The 22,406-nt window shown below is 40.8% G+C and overlaps 1 protein-coding gene across 1 annotated transcript in view; it reads left to right on the top strand.

Moving 5' to 3' along the window:
• Nucleotides 1–22,406, top strand: part of GNS (glucosamine (N-acetyl)-6-sulfatase) — a 43,601-nt gene that overhangs the window by 10,049 nt on the left and 11,146 nt on the right. Inside the window, exons 2-10 of the mRNA XM_032493333.1 lie at nt 1,753–1,812; nt 4,397–4,603; nt 6,363–6,428; nt 6,855–6,953; nt 8,428–8,595; nt 10,201–10,283; nt 11,446–11,564; nt 13,250–13,353; nt 19,659–19,760. Of these exons, the coding sequence (XP_032349224.1) occupies nt 1,753–1,812; nt 4,397–4,603; nt 6,363–6,428; nt 6,855–6,953; nt 8,428–8,595; nt 10,201–10,283; nt 11,446–11,564; nt 13,250–13,353; nt 19,659–19,760 (1,008 nt within the window). The remainder of the gene's footprint in view (nt 1–1,752; nt 1,813–4,396; nt 4,604–6,362; nt 6,429–6,854; nt 6,954–8,427; nt 8,596–10,200; nt 10,284–11,445; nt 11,565–13,249; nt 13,354–19,658; nt 19,761–22,406) is intronic.

The following is a 22,406-nucleotide window of genomic DNA, read 5'->3' as shown; positions in this document are numbered from 1 at the left end:
TGAAAAATACCATTGGTATTTTGATAGGGATTGCACTGATCTGTAGATTGCCTTGAAAAGCATGATCATTTTAACAATAGTAATTTTTCCAGTCCATGAACCTGGTATATCTTTCTGTCTGTTTGTGTCATCTTCAGTTTCATTCATCAGTGTGTTACAGTTTTCTGAGTAAAATTCTTTTACCTCCTTAGGTACTTTTATCCCTAGGTACTTTATTCTTTTTGATGCGATTGTAGATGGGATTGTTTCCTTAATTTCTCCTTCTGATAGTTCATTGTATGGTGTATAGAAACACAACAGATTTCTGTATATTAATTTTGTATCCTGCAACTTTACCAAATTCATTGATGAGCTCTGGTAGTTTTTTGGTGATGTCTTGAGGATTTTCTATGTATAGTATCATGCCATCCACAGACTGACAGTTTTACTTCTTGCTTTTCAATTTGGATTCCTTTTCTTTTCCTTGTCTAATTGTTATGGCTAGGACTTCCAATACTATGTTGAATAAAAGCGGCAAGAGTGGGCATCCTTGTCTTGTTCCTGATCCCAGAGGAAAAACTTTAATTTTTTTCACTGTTGAGTAGGATGTTAGCTGTGGATTTATTTTATATGGCCTTTATTATATTGAGGTACATTCCCTCTATACCCACTTCGAGAGTTTTTATCATAAATGGATTTTGAATTTTGTCAAATACTTTTTCAGCATTAAAAGTTCTTCTCGGATAAGTTAGAATCCTTATCCTTTCAAGCTAATGGGTTCCTTAGGTTTCCTACCATCTGTATAAAACAATGGGAATAAGATAGCAATGTTGAAAATGACCCTCTTATTAACGTAGTCATGCTTAGAATGGTCTCGGATTTCAAAGGTACTTCAGAATTGTCATGAACTGACTCATAGAACTGAAACAAGCTTCTTCAGATTGTCCTTTCTTGCTGTCTGGAATCTGAATAAATATTACTGGTGATTTTATAAAATGTTATTATTTGTATATAAATAACAGTCTTCCTACTTTTAATCCTCACTCTAGGATTTGAAATTAGTTATTGTCTATACCTGTCAGGCTCTTAAGTTTTGAACAAAAGATAAAAAGCAAGGATATAAACAAAGAAATTTCTGACTAGTCCTTGGCCTGACAAGGCTGTGTGTGTGTCTGTTGGCCGCCTGGTTCACGTCTTTACCTGAAGAGGTGATTGGTCTAGTGCAGAGGGCCCTGAGCTTATAGCCAGAGTGTGTGTCCGGGCTTCACCACCACGTGTCTGATATTTGAGTCATTCTCTGAGCCTCAGGGCCTTGTCTGGCTTTCAGAACCTAAGTGTTGTCTTATTTGTGTTTTAAAGGGGGGAAGGCTCCTTTCACATCATTTTCCACATCCTGCTTCTATAAATGAGTTAATGGAGATAGATATTCTTCATCTATTTGTAAGGGGCTGGTGACAGATGAGAAAAGGGCACCAAAATTTTATTACTTTGAAATCAACATTGCTAGAATAATTCCATCAGCTGTGAACTTCCCTTTCCTACAGGAGTTATAACTCCCTGAACTTCTGCACAGGACGTAATTGACCGTAACCAAGCGTGTTTGGTTCGTCTCCAGAATCCCACAGAACTCTCTTGGCTGTTTCTTAGTGTCAGGTGGAGCTGATCATTTGGGAATAAAAGGTTAAGAATAGATACATAAAACCCACAAATTTTGTTCTGTGTGTTTTAGTTTATTAAAAGACATTGTTTAACAGATAATTATTTATTTTACAGACACCACTAAAGAAAACCAAGGCTCTCATCGGAGAGATGGGGATGACTTTCTCCAGTGCTGTAAGTTTTGAAGCTAATTTAATTTTTTGGGGTTTCAGTTGTGTTATGTTCTAAGAAGAAACACTCTCTTTGGGGTAGTCAAGTGTAATGTATGTGGGTTTTTTTCCCTAGGTAAGTGCCTGATCTGATGGAAGAACTCTATTTAATGTAATGTAAATTCTTTTAATTGAAGTATTACTTCTTACCAATTGAAGATTAAATTGCAGGTATTTTCTGAGCCAGTCTGATCTACAACTCAGAACTAGAGAACAAAACTAGAGAATTTTATTTAAAACTTCACTGTTGGAGGTTTGAAAATCTTTTGTAACAATCAGGTAACATTCATACTATATAAGTTGTTCCATGGTAAAAGCTAGCAGGCCACTTTACAAAGCCCAGTAAACCCTGATAGCCGAACCTAACAAAGAAAATAGCAACAAAACAAAACCCAACAACAACTGTGTGTGTGCGTATGTCTATGTGTGTATATATAAAAATATAAGTGGAAAGCTCCAAAATAAAATACAAATCAAATTCAAAACCTATGCTCATAACCAACTAAGTGGTATCTTACCTAGCTTAATGTCAGGAACTTCCGTGAACAGCAGCAGAGTGTTGTGGTGAAGAGCACAGACTCTGGAACCAGATCACCTTGTTCTGAATGTCCTCTCTGCCTCTTTTCTAGCTCTGTGACCTTGCGTGAGTTATTAACCTGTTTGGCATTTGGTTTCCCCATTTAGTAAATAGGGATACTAAAAGCTACCTCAGAGGTTAAATGAATTGTTACACGTAAAGCAAGCACTTATACCGGTGCCTGACTTAAAGCAAGTACCACTACATAACGGTGGTTGTTATATTGTCCACCAGCATATCATCAGTAATTAAAAGGAGGAAAATTAGATGCTCATCTCAGTAGAGGCTTAAAGTCCTCTGAAATTTTAGCATCCTTTCCTTGTAATTTATTAAACTGTTAGAAGACTACATCCTTACTATGATGAATATTTTAAACAAATAGCACAACTTAAAATTAAGGTGAAAGTCTCAGAGCACTGCTTTTAGGGAAGAGACAAGGGCCTAGTACCTCTCAATGTTCTCCTGAACTGTCCAGTCATTGGCATAAATCTTGTGGAATTAAAAGGTAAAACTATTGGAAAGAGACAAAATTATTATTTCCACTTGTCTGGATTTTCTACCTAGAAAACACAGGAGAATTGTTGGAAAGATTTTTAAATTAATACAGTTGAGTAAGATAGAAATGAAAAAGTAGAAATACCTTTCTTCCATGTAACCAGTTAGAGAAATATGGTGGGGGCAGGGGAGAGAAAAGATTCCACTTACACAGCAGGCAAATACCGACTCCAGGAAGAGCCACTAGTGGCCAGTAATGGTTAAGACCTGTAAATACAGTTACAGAATTTTGTGAGGGATAAAATACTTCATATGTAGATATCCACTTCATTTTTTGTGGTAAGACACAAGATTATAAAATGATTATTCTGATCAGAATCCCAACAAGATTTTTTAGGCTGAATTCAGTGATTCCAAAGTTATCTGGAATCATAAGTAGGTTAAAATAATCAAGGTAAAATTTTTAAAGGAAGAGATGGCTTTACCAAAATATTAAATATACTAAAATGTAAAATGAAGATCCATTGAACAGCATGGCATTGGCCAAAACATAGGTCAGAAAATAAAAAAGAGAAAGAATTAAGAGTTGCCAGTGTGAAAATTAACAAGTGAAACATCTGACAAAATTAAAAAGCAGAAGTAAAAAATGGGAAGTATTTGTGACATGATTGAATCCTTCCTTAACTCAGATTTTAGGTAACAAGAGGGGAAATGTGCAAAAGCACATGAACAAACCATTCACATGAATGCAGTTGGTCAGTATGCATGCGGAAAATGTTCATCCTTGCCAGTACTTAAAAATGCCAAATCCAATTTGAAAGGCCAAAGAAACGCTAAGTATCTCAAAGGGATACTATGTAATTTTGGCAGGGGTGTGCTTCAATGAGCATTCCTTCCCTGCTGGTGTGAGTATAAGCTACTATTACCCTTCTGTAAAGTGGATCGGTGATGTGCATTAAGACCTAGATAAATGTTATTGAGTAAAATAGGGTAATTCTATTAATGACAGGAGCTAGTAGAAATATAATTAGAATAAAAATAGAATGTGTCCAATTTATAAAATGATGCGGTTAATGTATAAAGCTACAGATTAGCCTGAGTGAACCTCTACTTCTCAGCAACATTAGCTTCAAGTAGTTGTTGTCGTTGGTGAAGACCTAGCTCCCGCTCTGCTGTTTTGCTTGCATGTAAATATTCTTTGGCAAATGAGATTAGAACAACTATTATGTTATCCTGTAGAAATAAACCAGCTGAAAAAGAAATCTGTTCTCTTGGTTTGTTTTATCTGCTTGATGGTCTCTGCTTTGGGTCTTAAAGCCATTCTGATGATGTGTGTCACAGGTAAAGAAGATCTCTGTTTCATGGGAAACTAGAAATTTGAAGTTAGAGTATTTAGCACCTTTCTTTGTTCTCTTGAGAAATGGTGAGAAATCTGTCTTGTGTAACTTTGTCTTTCTTGCTTCTGTTCCCTTTGTAGTATGTGCCAAGTGCTCTTTGCTGCCCGAGCCGAGCCAGTATCCTGACAGGGAAGTACCCACATAATCATCACGTTGTTAACAACACTTTGGAGGGAAACTGCAGTAGCAAGTCTTGGCAGAAGATCCAAGAACCAAATACTTTCCCAGCAATTCTCAGATCAATGTGTGGTTATCAGACCTTTTTTGCAGGGAAATATCTAAATGAGGTATGTTAGATGGTCTAATTATTCCCTTTTTTTCTCTTTAATAACAGCTTATTAACTGTGAATTAATATAATTCATGTTAATTGTTTTTTAATTAGTATCCATTCAAGTCACATTACAAGGTTTTTGGTATTTTGTTTTCTCCTAATCTGCCTGTTAAACAAGAACTTACGTACATGAATTATTTACATGATTTGGGTACTGTGTTATTCTTTTTTTAAAGAGTCTCAGGAGCATTTATTTAAAATCTGTCTTAGGACTACTGTTGTCTGTTGCATCTTCCCCTTTTTTCCTCAAGAATTCTGCTTGTCTTGTGGCTGTCATGGTATCTTTGTTTCCATTTCCCCTTTATCAGGACCAGAGTGAAGAATTTTTTCCTCTTAGCCTGTTTCCTGAATTATAAAACTTAATACTTAACTCCCGTTTTCTAACTTGAAAACTGGGAAGAGATTGTGGAGAGATCAGTGATAAAGGGAAAACACCCAGAGCCTTAGGACATTCAAGCCATTAAGCCTTTAAAGCGGACCACTGAGTAGTTAGTGAGCTGGCTTTGTGGGCCTGGATGGAGGAAAAGCTCATTGTGAATGGCCAAGGCCACATTTCAGGGCCTCAAGTCCACCACATTGGCCTTAGCATTTATTCAGAGTTCAAGTTTAAAGGAAATAGTGTGTTTGAGAGTGTTTGGGGTTATCTCTTGCAGTAAGACTGGGGACTCAGGACAAAGAGAAGATGCCCATTTTCTTAGATAATTTATCCATGGTTGCTAGAGATCTTAATCTCTGATATGAATTATCTGTTCATTCTCCCTCTCCCTGCAGCTACTGGGGGGATTTGGAACCTTGTGGGTTTGTTGGAAAATAAGTCAGTTTGGAAAGAATCATAAGCAGTAGGTATGGATACCAGGTTATTGGGTTAAGAATATGGGTCATAAAGAGAACTTTTACTACTTTGCATGTTAAAGATCATTGAACATGTTTACAAAGTTAGAAATTCTTCAGAATACAGACATTTCATTCTCAGGGATACTGCCTTAAATGGGCATTGGTTAAACCTTGTTGAGATAAAATGGGATGATTCTGTACTGTCTTCACTTACTCATCTCATCAGATAAATTTGAGTCCAAAAGCAGATTTTATCAGCGGGACAGCTGAAGTGATAGGCTGATATAACTCATACTCTGATTCATTTGGGCTGTTAGCCATAGGTTTGGCTGGCTATTCAGTGTAAACCATCAGTGGCTCAGCAGATGAGCCCTGCGGCCTAAGCAGTGCGGACTTCCCCTGTACAGGGCCAGAGGTAAACACATTAGGCTTTGCAGGTGGTGTGCCTCTTTTGTGACTGTTCGGTTCTGCCGTTGTCGCATGAGAGCAGCCATAGACTTACATGAACCAAGGAGCATGGCTGTGTTCCAGTAAAATGTCATCATCGTTGAAATCTCAATGGCATGTAACTTGTCACAGAAATATTCCTTTTTTGATTGGTGTTTATATTTTTAATGGTTGGAAGAAAATTCGTGGCTTGCTGGCCATACAAACTGTTGGCAGGCAAGATTTGGCCTGCCAGCTGTAATTTGCCAACTCCTGCTTCAGAAGTTCCTTGGATTGTAGTGTTCTTTACTTTTTGACTGATTTGTGTGTTTGGAGAAATTGAGCGCCTGCCATGTTTCAGGTACTGATCTACAGAGATTCTAAACGTTTCCTGTTTCCTTCTGGTCTGGTCACGTGTAAGGACTCCTAACGCGCTGCATGTCTTGCTTTTCAGTATGGAGCCCCAGATGCAGGTGGACTAGCGCACGTCCCTCTGGGCTGGAGTTACTGGTATGCCTTGGTGAGTGATGATTGAAGTCAGTGACAATTAAACACAATTCTGCAGATGCAAAATGTTTACCTTCTAATGTAGCCCTGCTAATGACATAAGTTGGTTTGCTTTTATGATTGGCCTTTTTATCTCTTTAAAAGAAAGTCTGTTGGCTTGTGAATTGTGGGATATTTTTCCTACATTGCACAGGTTTAGCAATGTATTTTGCTGTTGTACCTGATCCATTTCTCGCTTTTTAAACTAGGACATATTGTTGAAACTGTGCTAGTAGTTAATAAAAACCATAGTCAAAAAATCCAATTCAGTATTGACTAGAGCAATTTTTTAAATTTCTTAACCACTATTTAAACAGAGTTTAGTTTAGCCCAGCATGGTTTCCAACTTTAATTTTGTGTGCTGACCTCATAACAGATTTTACTTTTCTCTCTTTCATAGGAAAAGAATTCTAAATATTATAATTACACCCTCTCTATCAATGGGAAGGCGCGGAAGCACGGAGAAAACTACAGTGTGGACTACCTGACGGATGTTTTGGTGAGTTACTGAAGCTCTGTCCTTGCAGGTTTAGCTCACATTTGATTAAAGACTCCGCAGAGAAAACCTTTAGTCGTATTTGTTCATGTTGGGTAACATGAATGAATAATAACTTGGTCTGACCGCCAAGGAATATTTCCAGCTGATTAAAAACTCCTGAGGGTGTTTTTCTTTGTATATAAGCCAGACTCAGATCTAATGTTCTTGAAATTCCAGCAGCAAATCCCTTTTCCAAAGGCTAATCTCTAAGCCTATAGAGATTACTTTGAGCAAGTTTTACTTTGTAGGGGTTCCTACTCTTGACCCCAGTTTTACTCACAAGCTACAAGATTCATCATGAGGGTGGGGGATAGGGATGGGGAGTCCTTCAGGCATTGTATGTTTATATATAAAAAATACTGAAATCGGGTGAATTTGGGACTGTTCTTTTCCTGTCTAAGATGTTTCTGATGCCAGCCCTCTGCAGAGCTTCTATTCACCAAGTACTTCAGCACCCAGTAGAGCAGGTGTTCAGCAGTAAGTCTAAACAAAGTCCCTGACTCTGTGGAACGTGACTTTTCAGTGGTAGATTTTATTTACACGTGTGTGTGTGTATATGCACACATTCATTTGTTTTGTTAAGTGGTGATCAGTTAGAAAAATAAGGCAGGGAATGGGAGTTACTTAGATAACATTTAAGCAATATCCTGAAGGAGGTAAGAGTGAGCTCTGCAGATCAGGGGAAAGAGCGCCACAGGCAGAGGGAGCCAAAAGCGTGAGGATGTTGAAGCAGCAGTGTGCCTGGCATGGTGGAGAAAGCACGAGGTTTCCGGCAGGGCTGGAGTCCAGCAGGTGGGCAGTGACTAAGTGAAGATGTAAATCAGCTAGAACAATGAAAAACGGCATGGATGTGGGATGCTTTCATTTTCATAAAGTATCTCTAGAGAAGCAAATGAAAAATGTCAGTCCAGTATAAATTAAAACCCTGGTATGATGTATTTGGGCTTAATACGATTCACTTGGCTGAGCTACTTCAGCTGGCACAACTTAGGGTCTGTCTACTCTGCGTATTTTTGTAAGATTAAGGTAACTTAATTCACTTTTCCCGTTGTGAATTAGGTTCTCTTTTTATATTCTTTTAAGACATCAAATGTATATACGCTAAGGTGCATTAATGTAAGTTAATACTAAAATGGCCAAATTACATTTTTTTCCCTTATGGAAGGCAAAACAATTTTCAGGTCCTATAAAATCAACAATTCTTAGTTGCTTTCCTAGGATGGTGTGCTTTTCAATTTCTTGTTGTAAGTATTTCCCTGAAAGCCACATGATTTGTTCTAGCAACATGCTTGCAAGTGACTGTGATGTAAATTGTGTGCCAAGATTGGCTGAAAGCTGACAGGGCCCCATACCCTCTGTTCCCCAGAGAACATGTGTCTATCAAAACCTCAGCTGTTGGGTAGGGTAAGAGATGACAAGTCTTTGTATGTGTCAGGCCAATGTCTCCTTGGACTTCCTGGACTACAAGTCCAACTCTGAGCCATTCTTCATGATGATCTCCACTCCAGCGCCTCATTCTCCTTGGACGGCCGCACCTCAGTACCAGAACACCTTCCAGAACGTCTTTGCGCCAAGAAACAAGAACTTCAACATCCATGGAACGGTAGTTTCCCCTAACCCTTGAATTAAGCCACGCTTGATGTGGTTAACTGTAAAATATACTCAGCAGGGAGCCTTTGAGCCATGTAGTTGGTCTTCGTTCTAAAGATTTTAACAGTAATTGCACTTGTCTCTAGTACACTAGGTAGTATAAACTTGCTCCAGGGGTACAGATAAGGTTCCTGCCACACATCCAGTGAGCAGCTGGAGAGTCCATAGGGAATGGTAAAGACATGCCATCCTCTCTGAATGCAGGCTTTTCTGATAACCTCTGTGCTGGCTCTCCCCCTGCCCGGCGGTGGCGGAGACACGTCCCGTGTGGCTGAGCTGGGCCTGCAGCAGTCTCTTCTGGGTGGCACTCACCAGGCACCAGGCGTAGGATGAAGAGGGGTGATGCGGTACAGTGTGACCGGGAAGCAAAGTTGAGCGGAGAAATGAGCCAGAGCAGGGAGGATAATGAAGGGCCACAACCTAATGCTGTTCACCTCACATGCCGCTTAACTTACCTTTCCCCTGGCACAGGGGAGAGGCCGTTCGCTGGGCCTCTTCTGCCTCATGCCTGTTGCCCAGAGATCTTAGTTGCTTGTGAGGCGGTAGAAAGAGTGAGTCTTGGAATTCGACTCAGTGTTGCCACTTCCTAGTTAAGTGACCTGACCACGAGCAAGATGCTTAACTTCCATTGTTCTCTTTAGACTGGGGGATCCTGGTCCCTCATGCAGCTGCTGTGTGGCTTAACATTATCGGCCTGTGCCTGTTACATATGACATGAAAGCTGAGTGAACTGAGCTTTAAACCAGAGGGCCATTTTCTAACTGTGTTCCAAAAGAATTTCATAGAAGTTCCCATGAGCAAGTGAGTTTAGAAACATCAGGTTAAATAAGACTCTGCTACAGAATTTCTCAGTTAATGTTGTTCCAATGTGAATTTGCAGCAAGAAATGCTCTACAGCGTTTATCAGGCATGTTAACTAAAGAACACTTGGAGGATCATGATTTTGGGAGAGGGTGGCTTAGGGTTTTACGAATAGGAGACACTGGTGTTCGGCAATGTTTTGGTTTCAACTGTGACTTTTTAGTTTAAATGAGAAGAACCCTCCAGATTTGGACTTGAAGTTTTAGGAAATTGCTGTGATGAGATTTTCCCCAAGGTCCAAGGATAATCGATACCTTAGGTAGGAAAATAGAGGGTGACAGAATGATGACTTATTAGGCAAAACTTAGAGGAGGGTAAAGTTAGTGTTTACCCTTTTGTGGTTTGCGTGGTAGACCCAAAGCATAGACTCCAGGCTATAAATTTAATGTCTTTTTAGTCAGTAGCTTCGAGAACTTTCACTAAATCTCTTATTAAAGCTACTGGCAAAGGAGCCCAGGCTTTTTGCTGTTAGGGAGGTTGATGGGAAGAAGCTAAAGAATGAGTGATGATTTGCACAAAGTTTTTTTTTACCAACATGGGGGAGGGAAGTGGGTGTGGGTGGCAGAGGAAAAGGATGAAGTTAAGCAGGAGGCTCCAGGGAGTTCCTTTTCACTGAAGTATAAAATGATCTTTGATACCTAGTTTATTTCATTATGGTGACTCGCTGTTAACTTTTTTTTTTCCTTTTAAATTTTAGAACAAGCACTGGCTCATCAGGCAAGCCAAGACCCCGATGACTAATTCTTCAATACAGTTTTTAGATAATGCGTTTAGAAAAAGGTAAGAGCTGCTCCTTTCTCAGGTCTAGGTGGTCTGTGAGGACCCTCTGAAGCAGCCCATGAGCAGGGGCTGCACCATGTGGTTATCTCTCAGAGGGTAGCAAGTTGATGGGAGGTCTTTACATTCAACTGCGAGGTGGCCTTTGGGCCCTAGAACTAATTAAACAGTTCATTTTTATGACTTATTAAAATGTTGCAAACTGGAGCCATTTGGTTAAAAAAAAATTTTTTTTCCCTGTGTCTACAGAAAAGGTCACTTTGTGAGAAATCAGCCCCAGTGTTTGCATAAGACCCAAGGGCTTAGACTAGAGCATAATATTTGCCTTTGTCGGTTTCAGTTTTCAAGAAATTCCTAAGTCAGTTTCTTAAAGCACGACACTTAAGGTGAATTCAGTTTTAGATTAGGGGTTGGAAAACTTTTTCTGTGAAGGGTCAGATAGTAAGTATGACAGGCTTGCACACCACATAGTCTCTGTTGCAGCCGCTCAGCTCTGCTGTTGGAGTGCACAAGCAGCCCTGGGCAGTATGTGAATGAATGAGCGTGGCTGTGTTCCAACAAAACTTTTTGTAAAAATAGACAGCAAGTTGTTGTTTCGTGGGTGTAGAGTTTCAGATTTTCAAGGTAAAAAGTTCTGGAGATCTGTTTCACCATATGAATATACTTAACACTACTGACCTGTGTGTACCACAATTTAAAAACAAAAAAAGTGGTCAGGCTATGGCCCGTGACTGTAGTTGGCTGACTCCTCGTTTAGACTATTAAACACTGTTGTAGCACAGGTCTATCTGAATTAATCTCTCTTAATCAGTGCTGAGTTGACAACTTCCCCTTCCAGTAATCTTTACTCTTATCACCAGTTATGATAAATAATAAAACTAACTGGTTGTTTAAAAAAAAAAGTCTCTATTTCTTTGGAATCAGTTAAATTTGGGATGAACTAATACGTTTGGAATTTCCTCATCTCTGTTTTGTTCTGAGTTTGGGATTCGAGGTTTTGGGGAGAGTGGCTTTGAGGGGGTTTTTTGGGAGGGAGGTTGGGAGTGTTTTGGGGGTTTGGTTTGGTTTGGGGAGCTTTGGGACTTCGCTTTCGCTGTTTCGGCAAGAGAGCAGTACCTCAGCCATTGTCTCTGCGGTCCCATTGCCACCCCCTGTTCACATCCAGGTGGCAGACTCTCCTCTCAGTTGATGACCTCGTGGAGAAGCTAATCAAGCGATTGGAGTTCAACGGGGAGCTCAACAACACCTACATCTTTTATACCTCAGACAACGGCTATCACACAGGTAAGGGGCAGGGCTAGGTGGTCCCGTGACCTTTGTGAGGTGCCTTTCCTTTCTCCCCCAATCAGTAGTGCTGCCGGGGAGCTCCTGTCCTTTTGCAGCAGTAGACAGGCCAGCTGGAGGATCTTGCCCTCGGGGCCCCTCCAGTTTGGCCAGTTCATTCCCCTGTGGAGAGACCAGGTTTCATAATTGGCTATTTCCCAGGCTGACTTACATGGCTTTCTAGGAGTCTGAACTTGACAGGTTGGAGGTAGGCTTTATTGGGGTGAGAAATTGAACTAGATTTAAAGGACAAGTCAATCTTAAAAAAATAGGACTAAGACATTTTACACAGAAAGACCAAGAGAGCGTTGTCTTGAGGCGAAGCTTTGTGAAATTAGCTTTCTTGATGGGTGTGGGTGTATGGGTGTGTGGTTTATGAATTGTTTTTTGTCTTTTCACGACTGCAGTATGAGTCAGCCCCATGTCCTTGACTTTCATCCTTTCTACTTGGATCTTCTCTAGTGAAAAAAAGTCAATGTATTCTTCCACGTTTGGAGTTCATAAACTTGAATTTATCTGAGGCTTGCTTGCACAGAAGCAGATTGATTAGGCATTTATTGTATTATTGTGACTATTTTTAGGCGCTCAAAGTAGAGACTAGTAAAATAGCCATTCTCCAGTTTTCAGCTGCATGGGCCCAGTCATTTGAATTCCTCCCACCTTCGTGTTTCTTTTTTAGCTGGAAGTTTCTGAAGGAACTCCAGATGTTATGATTCCACCCATCAGCCCTTGATTGTGTGTGCGGCTCGTTTGTTGTGTATCAGGATCTAGACAAAGTCCACACGCTGTTTTTAGGTTTTGTGTGTTCCAAGGCTGTGCTCTGCCACCGGTTAATTGGAAAAACTGACCTTTTCCTAAATGACTCTGATTCTAGATTTAGCTGATTGCTTTAACTTGTTTATCTATATTGACCATTCCCTATGGATTGGTAGTTAGCGCTAGAGTCTTATTAGAAATTCACGTTTTCAGCAAGAATGCTTTCTTGTTGATGCTGCGGTGGACTTCCTGTGTCTTCACAGCATGATGCTGACGCCTGTGGTGTCTGGTTGCCCCACTTCAGAGATGCTAATGTTGATTGATGGCTCCTGTGGTTTCAACCGGAGCCAGTCCTCTGAACCTTTTGTGGCTAAAGTTTCCATTGATGATTATTGCTTAAAACTGTTCCCTCAGAAATTGCAAGCTTTGACTTCGTAACTCCTTCCTTTCGCCTTTATTAGCTGGAACTCCTTTGAGAATTCCCCTCGTCCTTTGGTTACCTTGAAATGCAATTTATTCAGGAAAGGCTGGGTGAATGATTTTGCTCCTTTACTTAGCAGCTTTTAGAGTAAAACCTCCTTCAACTGTGAGCAGGTGGAGTATCGTGCATAAATTATGCATTTGTGCTTCAAAACTTTCCGGCCATTCCTTTTGCTGAATTTGCCTGTGTTAGACCACGGAGTCTAGGCATTTGTTTAAAGAAGATGAGCTCATTGTTTCCTGCCTTGTAGTGATAAGAAACCCAGGCAAATTTAAGCTTTCCGTTAAAACACCACAATTAGTAGAACAAGGTTGTTTTCGTTTTTACTGTTAATTAAGTGAACAGATGCATGACTGACACTTCTGTCTTGGCTCCATCTTTACCCTTTGCATTTTTTTTTCTTTTTCAGGACAGTTTTCTTTGCCAATAGACAAGAGACAGCTGTATGAGTTTGACATCAAAGTTCCACTGTTGGTTCGAGGGCCTGGGGTAAAACCCAATCAGACGAGCAAGGTGGGTGCCTGAGAGGATGATGCAGTTAACAGGTAGCACTTGCTGAGAAAAGCAAGCTATACCTCCTGAGAGGAGGCTGGTTCAGTTTCTCCTTCTGCAAGAATGAAGGCTGATTGGCTTAAGATCTTGCAAGTGTATTTATAAGCCTTGCAAATAGTGATTCTTTCTTTACTCTTTTTTTTTTTATTCTTTATTCTTTATTTTTTATTGAAGTATAGTTGATGTACAGTTATTATATAAGTTACAGGCATACAATATATTGATTCACAATTTTTAATTATAGTTACTTGAAAATACTGGCTATATTTCGTGTTGTACAGTACATCCTTGTAGCTTATTTTATAGGTAACAGTTCGTACCTTTTAATCCCCACCTTTATGTTGCTTCTCCCTCCTTCCTTCCTCCCCCCACTGGTATCCACTAGTTTGTTTTCTATATCTGGGAGTCTGTTTCTTTTCTGAGATAATCACTAACAGGTTTTATATTTTAGATTCCTCATACAGGTGATAACGTACAGTATTTGTCTTTGTCTGACTTATTTTACTTCTCATAATACCAATAAACTCCTGGCCACCCACCATTAACTGTATTTTCCCTCATATATGCATATTGGCATAAATATCTTTTGCTTGTCTTTTTAGAGTAGATTTTTACTTGGTCCTTGAGTGGTGGCTGTCCACCAGGATGTTCATCAGAACCACCTTCTGAAACTGAAAGGCTCGACATTCAGAAGGGTTCTGGTCGACTCAACTTGGACTGGAATAGGAGCCCTCCCTCTTCCTTTTTTTCTTAAGTTGACAAGTGATTCTGAGAGACAGCCTGGTTTGAGGCCCACAACCCTGTAGAGCAGCGCTCTTCAGGCTTTGCTGTGTGTGCACATCCCCGGGGACCTTGTTAAAAATTCAGATTCTGATTCTGCATTTCAACCTGCTCCCAGGTGTTACCAGGTGATGTCAGCTGTTGGTCTGACCTCCCTTTGAGTATGAGGCCACAGAAGGTGTGTCATCTGAGAATTTGGTTCCCATCTCTGTGGGTCTCTTCCTTATTAATATCTTTCTGCTTTACCGATTTTCTCTGCAGAGCTGTTATAAAGTACCACGTTCTTCTGTTGTCATTTCCATTTGGTCTCAGATTTGGTACCTAATACTGAGGCACTTTGTTCTTAGAGATTTTGAGTACCTTGATCCAAGACACTTTGGTCTGATGCTTGGGAGATAAGATTTGATAGGACTCTACCAGTTATGTTTTGTCTCTTCCCTGATACCAGTTTCAGTCCCAGCTCAGTGAGACAAAAGCAAGCAAGCAAATGGATCATTTAAGCTAACATTGCAAAATGGGCCAGACTTTCTGGGTATACTCAGTACTTTAATTCACTTTGGGGGTTTAATGTTTACTTCGTTTAAATGTCTGCCATTTACCTATTTCTGTTCACAGTGCTCTTAATGGAATTCTGTTAAAATTCTTTCGGGAACTTAAAATGGCTTTCATAATTGCCTTTTGAGTTTTTTTTCTCTTAAGACCCACATTCCTCAAGCCAGTCACTTCCCACTACAAATTCAGTACCCTTTAAACAGGCCTCTCATTCCAAAGCAGGTAGGTGTGTTTGAAAGGTCATTAACTCTTAACATTTTCTTGATCTTGGTGCTGGGAGCCAGTTGAGAGCGCAGGAGCAGGGCTGCTGGGGCCACATCCAGCAAGTGCGGGGACCGCTGGGGACGGAGTGAAGTGTCAGCAGCTGCCCAGGGAACAAGCCCTTCCTTTTTTCCCCCTGCGTTAACAGTTCCATTTAAATGTTAAAATCGGAAACTTCACCTTCTCTAAGCCATCTAAGTGAACCTGGTTCCTAGGAAGCCACTTCAACAATATTAACTAACATTCATTGAATGCTTAGGCTGTGACAGGTGCTAATCCAAGTGTATCACCTGTATCAACTCATGTAATCTGCACAGCCTTACGAGATTTGAAGACGCTTATCCCCATTTTACAGATGGAGGAAACTGAGGTATAGAAGTACAATGGCCCAAGATAGTGTAGCTAAGAATATCAGAGCCCTGCCTTTGAACTCGGGCAGTCTGGCTGCCAGACACTTAACCAGAGTCCACACATGTAACCATTGCACTGTAGCTCAGACAACGGTATTTATCTGCCTGTGCAAGCACAGTACACCAGCAGCCTTGGAGACCAGCAGGAGCAGTCAGGGAGGCTCAGTTCTAAACTCCCTGTGTCAAGGAGAGCGGGATGGCTGAGCTACAGTTGTCAGCTCTGAGGCACTGGGGCAGAGACCTGGGTGTGGGGGGAGTCACGCAGAGACCAGTGGGCGGGCGTGCTTACTGTGAAGGCACGGGCAGGAGAGTGAGCGCGGCTTGTTCAAGGGACAGAAGGTGGCAGTCGTACTGAGCTGCTCTCACTTGCTACATGAACCGTCTCTCTCCCCTCCCTGCCTGTGTACAGCTGGCCGCTCCTGTCTGCATGCCCACGTCATGCCCCTTTGCCCTGGCTAAGTTCATTGCCCTTCAGGGTTTCAGTTTAGGGCTTCCCTCTAGGACGTCGCTACAGGCCCCCACCCCCACGTGGACTGGGTGCCTTTCCCAGGTTCCCAGCTGGCCTCACACAAGCCATCTGAGTGTCTTGTTGACTCTAGGAGTCCCCAGATGAGTGGTATTATCCAAACTTAGAATATCCACACTGGTTGACTGGATATTACCTGGTCAACCAGGTCGGAAAATTAACTGTGTTCTCAGAATCCATTTTTTTTTAAATACTTTGTTTTATTAGTTTTTTATTTTGTTTTAGGGGGAGGTAATTAGGTTTATTTATTCTTTATTTTAAAGGAGGTACTGGGTTTAATCCCAGTACCTCATGCATGCTAAGCACACACTCTACCATGAGCTATACTGCCCCCTTAGAATCCATGTTTTTGGACACTGCTGTGCTGACAGATGGCGTTGGCGAAGTATGAAGTGCCCAGCTACCATCTAACACAGTGTTGGGTGGGGGTGGTCAGCACGTGCCAGCAGCACAGTTGTCTCTGTGCACTTGTTCTGTGATGAGTACCACATGACGTGAGTGGGCATAATGGGCTGAGCTGGCAGCAGCCTGACAGCCAAAACGGGGGACGTGTGACCAGTGGGTTCAGCTTTGTATTGGCTGTTGGGGAGAAGCAGGGGCAGGTGGTATGCGTGGGTGCCAGACATTGGCTGTTGAGGTTTTCTCCTCTGGCTAGAAATTAATCTAACTTTAGATTTGGTGGTAGAAGTTCTTCAAAGGGGTTTTAAGAAATGAAAAGGTAGTAGGAAAGGGGAAATGACATAGCATGATCTGGGGGAGGGAAATGGAACTGAACTGGGAGTCAGGAAGACTGCCTATTGGCTTTAAGACTGGTTTCCCCATGTGATTTGGGAGGATACTAAGTGCACATTCTCCGATGTAACTAGGCAATGCCCTGGTTTCCTCCTTGTTAGGGAAGCTGGGGGTGAGGGGCAGGTCCAGATGAAGCATCCCAAGATGTGTGGAGTTCTCTGCTTTCACTGCTTTTCACTGAGTGGATTTGGGGTGCTCTCTGGTGTGCTTTGAAGCTTTTCTTTGAAAGCCCTACATGAATTCTTTAACATCAGGGCTTAAATGTCTGTCTGAAAACCTGGTGTATCCTCCTGGGAGCCCTTATTCTTCTGGGTAATTCTGCATCACTGTCCTTCCAGAGCTAAAAGGTCAGTAGGTTCAAGGCATGACATTCCTTGGTCTCATGCCCCAGAGTTCTCTAGGGCCTTTGATTTGATCAGAATGTCTGTATACTTACATTCCTAAGAGCATTCCCAAACTGTGAGCTGTGATTTATGAAATAATTTACTTGGTCTTAGGGGAAGGTATAGCTCAGTGGTAGAGCGCGTGCTTAGCATGCACGAGGTACTGGGTTCAATCCCCAGTACCTCCATTAAAAAATAATAATAATAATAATTAAGTAATTTACTTGGTCTTGTCAAAGCCTTTTCTGGATCTTTAAGTGTATACTTAGGGGTAAAAGCAGTGCCATTTTCGGAACTTGAAATGCTAATATTCCTAGAAGTTGTTATGGTGATGGTTGGTCCCACAGTATCCATTCTAATTCTTGGCTGCATGAAAACCAGAGACAGGTATAATTCCCTCTTGAATTTTTCACTCATACTTGGTATCTAAGTATGCCAAGTCTCCCATCTCCTGACATTGTATGCTAATTTTGAGATGCTCCTTTTTTTTATTTAAACAAAACCCTAATAAGAAGAGAATTTGCCCATCATTTCTAGGGAAGATGTGATCACTGTAGATATCTGGGAAGAAAGAGTCCTGGGGTGATGTTTATCGTACTTGTGCCGAAGTTTAGTGACTCTTCCTTGTCCTGGATCTCACAGACCTTTCACCCCACAGAGCAAACTGCCACTAGAGGGAGCCTCCCACCCACAGCTGACAGCTCTGGAGGCAGTTCTGCTGAGACTGGCAATTCACCTGTTCTCTCTTTCTGGGTTTTATTATTTTGGTGCCTTGGACATGTTAATAATACCCATGGGACTGGCTTCACTTCATTCATGTTCTGGACGTCACTGGAGATCTGTCAGCCACACTTTGGGGTTTCTTGTGGCCTTTATCTGATACTGGAGGTGGTATCTCTGCCCATCTGTCCTTTCCTGCCATGATCTCTTCCGTCATACTCACTCCTGTTGACCGTATTCCAAGCTTCTCAGTCTGCCTGGGGGACTTGAACTAGGAAAACACCCCTGACAGAAGGTCTTGTGTATCCCGAGAGAGAGAGAGAGAGAGAGAGAGAGAGAGTGAGAGTGTGAGAGAGTGTGAGTGAGTGTGAGTGAGTGTGAGTGAGTGTGTGTTTATCCTCAGTGACATACGGGTTGCTCTTCCTGTGAGTTGCCTGCTACGGAAGAGTACTGATGAACAGTGCTCTGAAGGTGTTTTCTTGTCTTTCTTGTCTGTACTTTTGGTTTTGTTTTGAAATTAACAATAGCAGGGTTAGTAGTTTTTGTTTTTAATCCCGGTTTGGCTTCTTCTGAGATGATCTGAGTTTTCCCAACACTTTTGAAGACTTGTTTCTTTTCAGTAAATGACAGCTTTTCCCATTACAAGCTGCTGACTTGCTTTTGGTTACTTCTCTTCCATTTGCTCATCTGTAAGATGGGGGAAATACCGCCGCCTCGGATTGTGGGGAGGGGGATTAAGCGAGGATAAGAGTTAAGCACTGGCCCAGAATAGGTGCTGGGAGACTCGTTTCCCTTCATTTCCCTAGTGGATTGTCTCTGTCACTCCAAGGCTTTTTCTAGCCTTATGACTAGACCTTCTAGACCTATGCCCTCTGCTGCAAAAGTTTGTGTGATCATTGAGCCAAAACATATACAGGATAGTCCAGATTGAGATGTTATAAGTATAAAGTACTAGATCTCAAACACTTGGTTCAAAAATTTTAAAAATAAAATCTCATCCTTTTTTTTTGTATTGCTTATGTGTTGAAATATTTTTGATATATTGGGTTAAATAAAACATTTGCAATGAATTTCACCTGTTTTTTTCCTCCATTCTCATGTGGTCACTAGACAATATTAAATTACATATGACTCCCATTCTATCCCCATTAGACCATGCTGGTTTACACACTGTATGCAGAAGGAAAAGTCCAGTAGACCAAGGAGATAAGGCGAGGTATAAACACAGGACAGTGTCTTCAGTTTCTAGAATGTTTGTTTAAAACATCTAAGTTTTGTGCTCTTTAAGGGAGCTTATGATTCATTGTTGGAGCAAGTTTTCTGAAGTCTTCAAAGCCTACTGCAAACATTTTTTAGCAGTGTTGCCACTTTGAGAAATTGTAAAAAGAACAGATATCCTCATTGGTGACAAGGATTCAACCTTTGAGCCTTTCAAAAATGTCAGGAGTCAATTTGAAGTCAAATTTTGATTGAACTGATAAAAATAATCAAGTTGGAAAATATTTTGTATAAAATAGCCCAACATTTTTCTCATCATTCATGACAGACTCAAGACAGTCCTAAAGGAATTTTGAAAAATGTTTCAATCAATAACAGTATGGGTGAAATAAACGTAACTTCCTGGGGACATGTATTATAAGCTTTATAAGGCTTTGTTTTGTATTTAAAATTGTTATAGTTGTACTTGAATATATGCAATAGTAAATCTGGGCTGTGCAAAAGGTAACTGTGCTTTTTGCCTCATGGGTGAGTTGAGGGGAAGAGAGCTCCAGTAGAAACAGAAAAGGGAAATGGGACAACTGTGTTCTAGATCGACTGATTGTCTCTTCCTCTCTCTCCTAGATGCTCGTTGCCAACATTGACTTGGGTCCTACTATTTTGGACATCGCTGGCTATAGCCTGAATAAAACACAGATGGATGGGATGTCTTTATTGCCCATTTTGGTGAGTATAAAGCCCTCAAGCAGGCCTGAGCCAAGACTGAAATAAATTCAGGTTGTATAAATGTAGGCTTAAATCTTAAAAAACTACTAAATTTGGGGAACAGAAAATAGAACTTTTCTCTAATCTGTAGTGGGAAGGAATTTCCTAAAAAAAGAAGAAGAAAAAAAAAAAAAAAAGACCAGACACATAAAAGCAGAGTTCTATATCCTCTCTTTTTCCCTTCTTCCCCCCAAAAGCTCCATCATAAACAAAATTAAGACTAGTGACCAGTTGGGAAAATATTTGCAGCATGTATCAAAAAGGGTAATTAGTCCGGATAGATGAGTTCTTAGCACAGATTAATATCCTGGTATAAAAAGGGGCAAAAGAAGTGGCTGCTCAACTGCCAGAGGAATTAGAAACGGCCAACGTCGATGCAGAAAGATTGCTTCAGTGCTGATCAAAGAAAGGCCTAGGTGGCTGCCTCCTGCCTTCTGAGGCAGCCCGCGCTCTGTCTACGGAGTGTGTATCTCCCTGAATAAATCTACTTTTACTCTTTAAAAAAAAAAAAAAAAAGGCTTAACTGAAGGAGGCCTTTATTGCCTGTACAACAGGGGAGATTAAAAAGATTAATACTGAGTATTTACAGAAGTCTGAGAAAATGAAAGCCTCTCAGCCAGTTCATTGAATTGTAATCAGTATAAGCTGTCAGTAGGCTAACTTCAGACTGTGAAGACTCATCACTTCAGAATACACACGTCAAGCAGTTCCATCTGAGAATTTGTTTTAAGAGAACAAAATTCATTCAGGAAATACTTGAGTACCTACTGGGCCTGGCACTGCACAGAGCTAAGTGTAAAAACTGTACGTGATGTATTAATACAAGAAAACTGAAAACCTAAATACCCAGTAGGGAACTGGTTAGACTGTGGCACAATTAAACAGTAGACGATTGAACCAACACTAACGTAGATCTGTGTGCATGGACTTGGGAAGATGCTTACCCACATACTGTAGGGAGAGAAGGAGGTTTCAAAACAGCGTCTCTTCCCTGTTAAAAATGCACGTAAACATGTTAAAGCATAGAGAAGTTTGCAAGGATCAATGCTAGAATGTTCTAGCCATTTATTACTCATTATAGGTAACTCTTCCTCTTTGATTTGTCTGAATCTGTCACAGTTTGTTATTAGGTGATATGATTCATACAAGAGAATATGTGTAACTCACAAAAGTTATGGAACGCAAGAAGTACCCATGAGCCTGTCATTCCATGTAAGAACTGAAATATTCCCCATCCTGGTGCATTTTCCTATATGCTCCCTTCCCATCCCATCCCATCCCTGCCCCGCCCCGTAGGAGTGATCACTTTTCTGAATTTCCTAGTTGTTGTTCTCTGGCTTTTATTTTTTAGTAATTATCATGTACATATCCCTAAACAACATACCTGTCTTGGGGTGGGGAGATCCTGTCTTGTTTTGAACTCTGAAAATGACATCTTACTGGTTGTAATCAGGACTTTTTTCAACTCAGCATTATTTCCAAATTGATCCAGTTTGTTCACAGATACCGAATATTCCATTGTAAGAATGAGCGCATCACTCCTTAATTATCTGTTCTCTTATCAGTCAGTGGACATTTGTGGTGTTCTGGCTTGTCTTAGGAACAGTGCTGCTGTAGCATTCCTATTCATGTTTCCCAGTGGGCATGTGTGCACGCACCAAGGTTACAGCAACCTTGCATATTCATTCCTACAGATGGTACCACATTACTGTACCAAACTGTCATCAGTTTCCATTCCCACTAGCGATGTATGAGAATTCCCTTTGCTCTATGTGAAACTGTCAGACAACTTAATTTTTGTTAATCTAGCAGGTGAAAAAGACCAAAATTATATTTGGTCCTACTGTGCGTTTCTTTATTAATGAGATGAATCATTTTCCAACAGCTTAATTCACTTACTGTACAATTCACTAATTTAAAGTTTAGAGATCACTAGTTGTTGATATATTCAGGGTTGTACAACCAACTACACCATAATCTAATTTCAGAACATTTTCATCACCCCAAAAAGAAACCCCCAAATACATTAGCAGTCACTCCCCAAGTACTCCCCCTCCCAGCGCCAGGCAGGCACTAATCTACTTTCCATCTCTGTAGATGTGTCTATTGTGGACATCCTCTATAAGTAGAATCATACAGTATGTGGCCTGTTGTGACGCTGAAAACACTGAGCATGTTTTCAAGGGTCATCCCCACTGTAACATGTATCAGTACTTCATTCCTTTTTATTACTGAGTAATATTCCAGTATATGGATATGTCACATTTATTTATCCATTCATCAGTTGATAGACATTTGAGTTGTTTCCCCTTTTTGACTATTATGAATAATGCTACTGTGAACATTTGTGTATAAATTTTTGTCTTCCATTCTCTTGAGTATATACCTAGGACTAGAATTGCTGGGTCATGTGAAGATTGCATATTTAACCTTTTAAGGAACTGCCCGTCTGTTTCTAAAGTGACCACACCATGTTACGTATTCCCACCATCAGTGCAAGAGAAGGTTCCAGCTTCTGCACATCCTTGCCAACACTTGTTATCTGTCTTCTTATTGTATCTTAGTAGGTGTGACTGGTACTCATTGTGGTTTTGATTTGCTTTTTCT

The sequence above is a fragment of the Camelus ferus genome, chromosome 12 (genome assembly GCF_009834535.1).
Source record: "Camelus ferus isolate YT-003-E chromosome 12, BCGSAC_Cfer_1.0, whole genome shotgun sequence".
Lineage (NCBI taxonomy): Eukaryota > Metazoa > Chordata > Mammalia > Artiodactyla > Camelidae > Camelus > Camelus ferus.
This window is presented reverse-complemented; position numbering and strand designations above follow the sequence as displayed.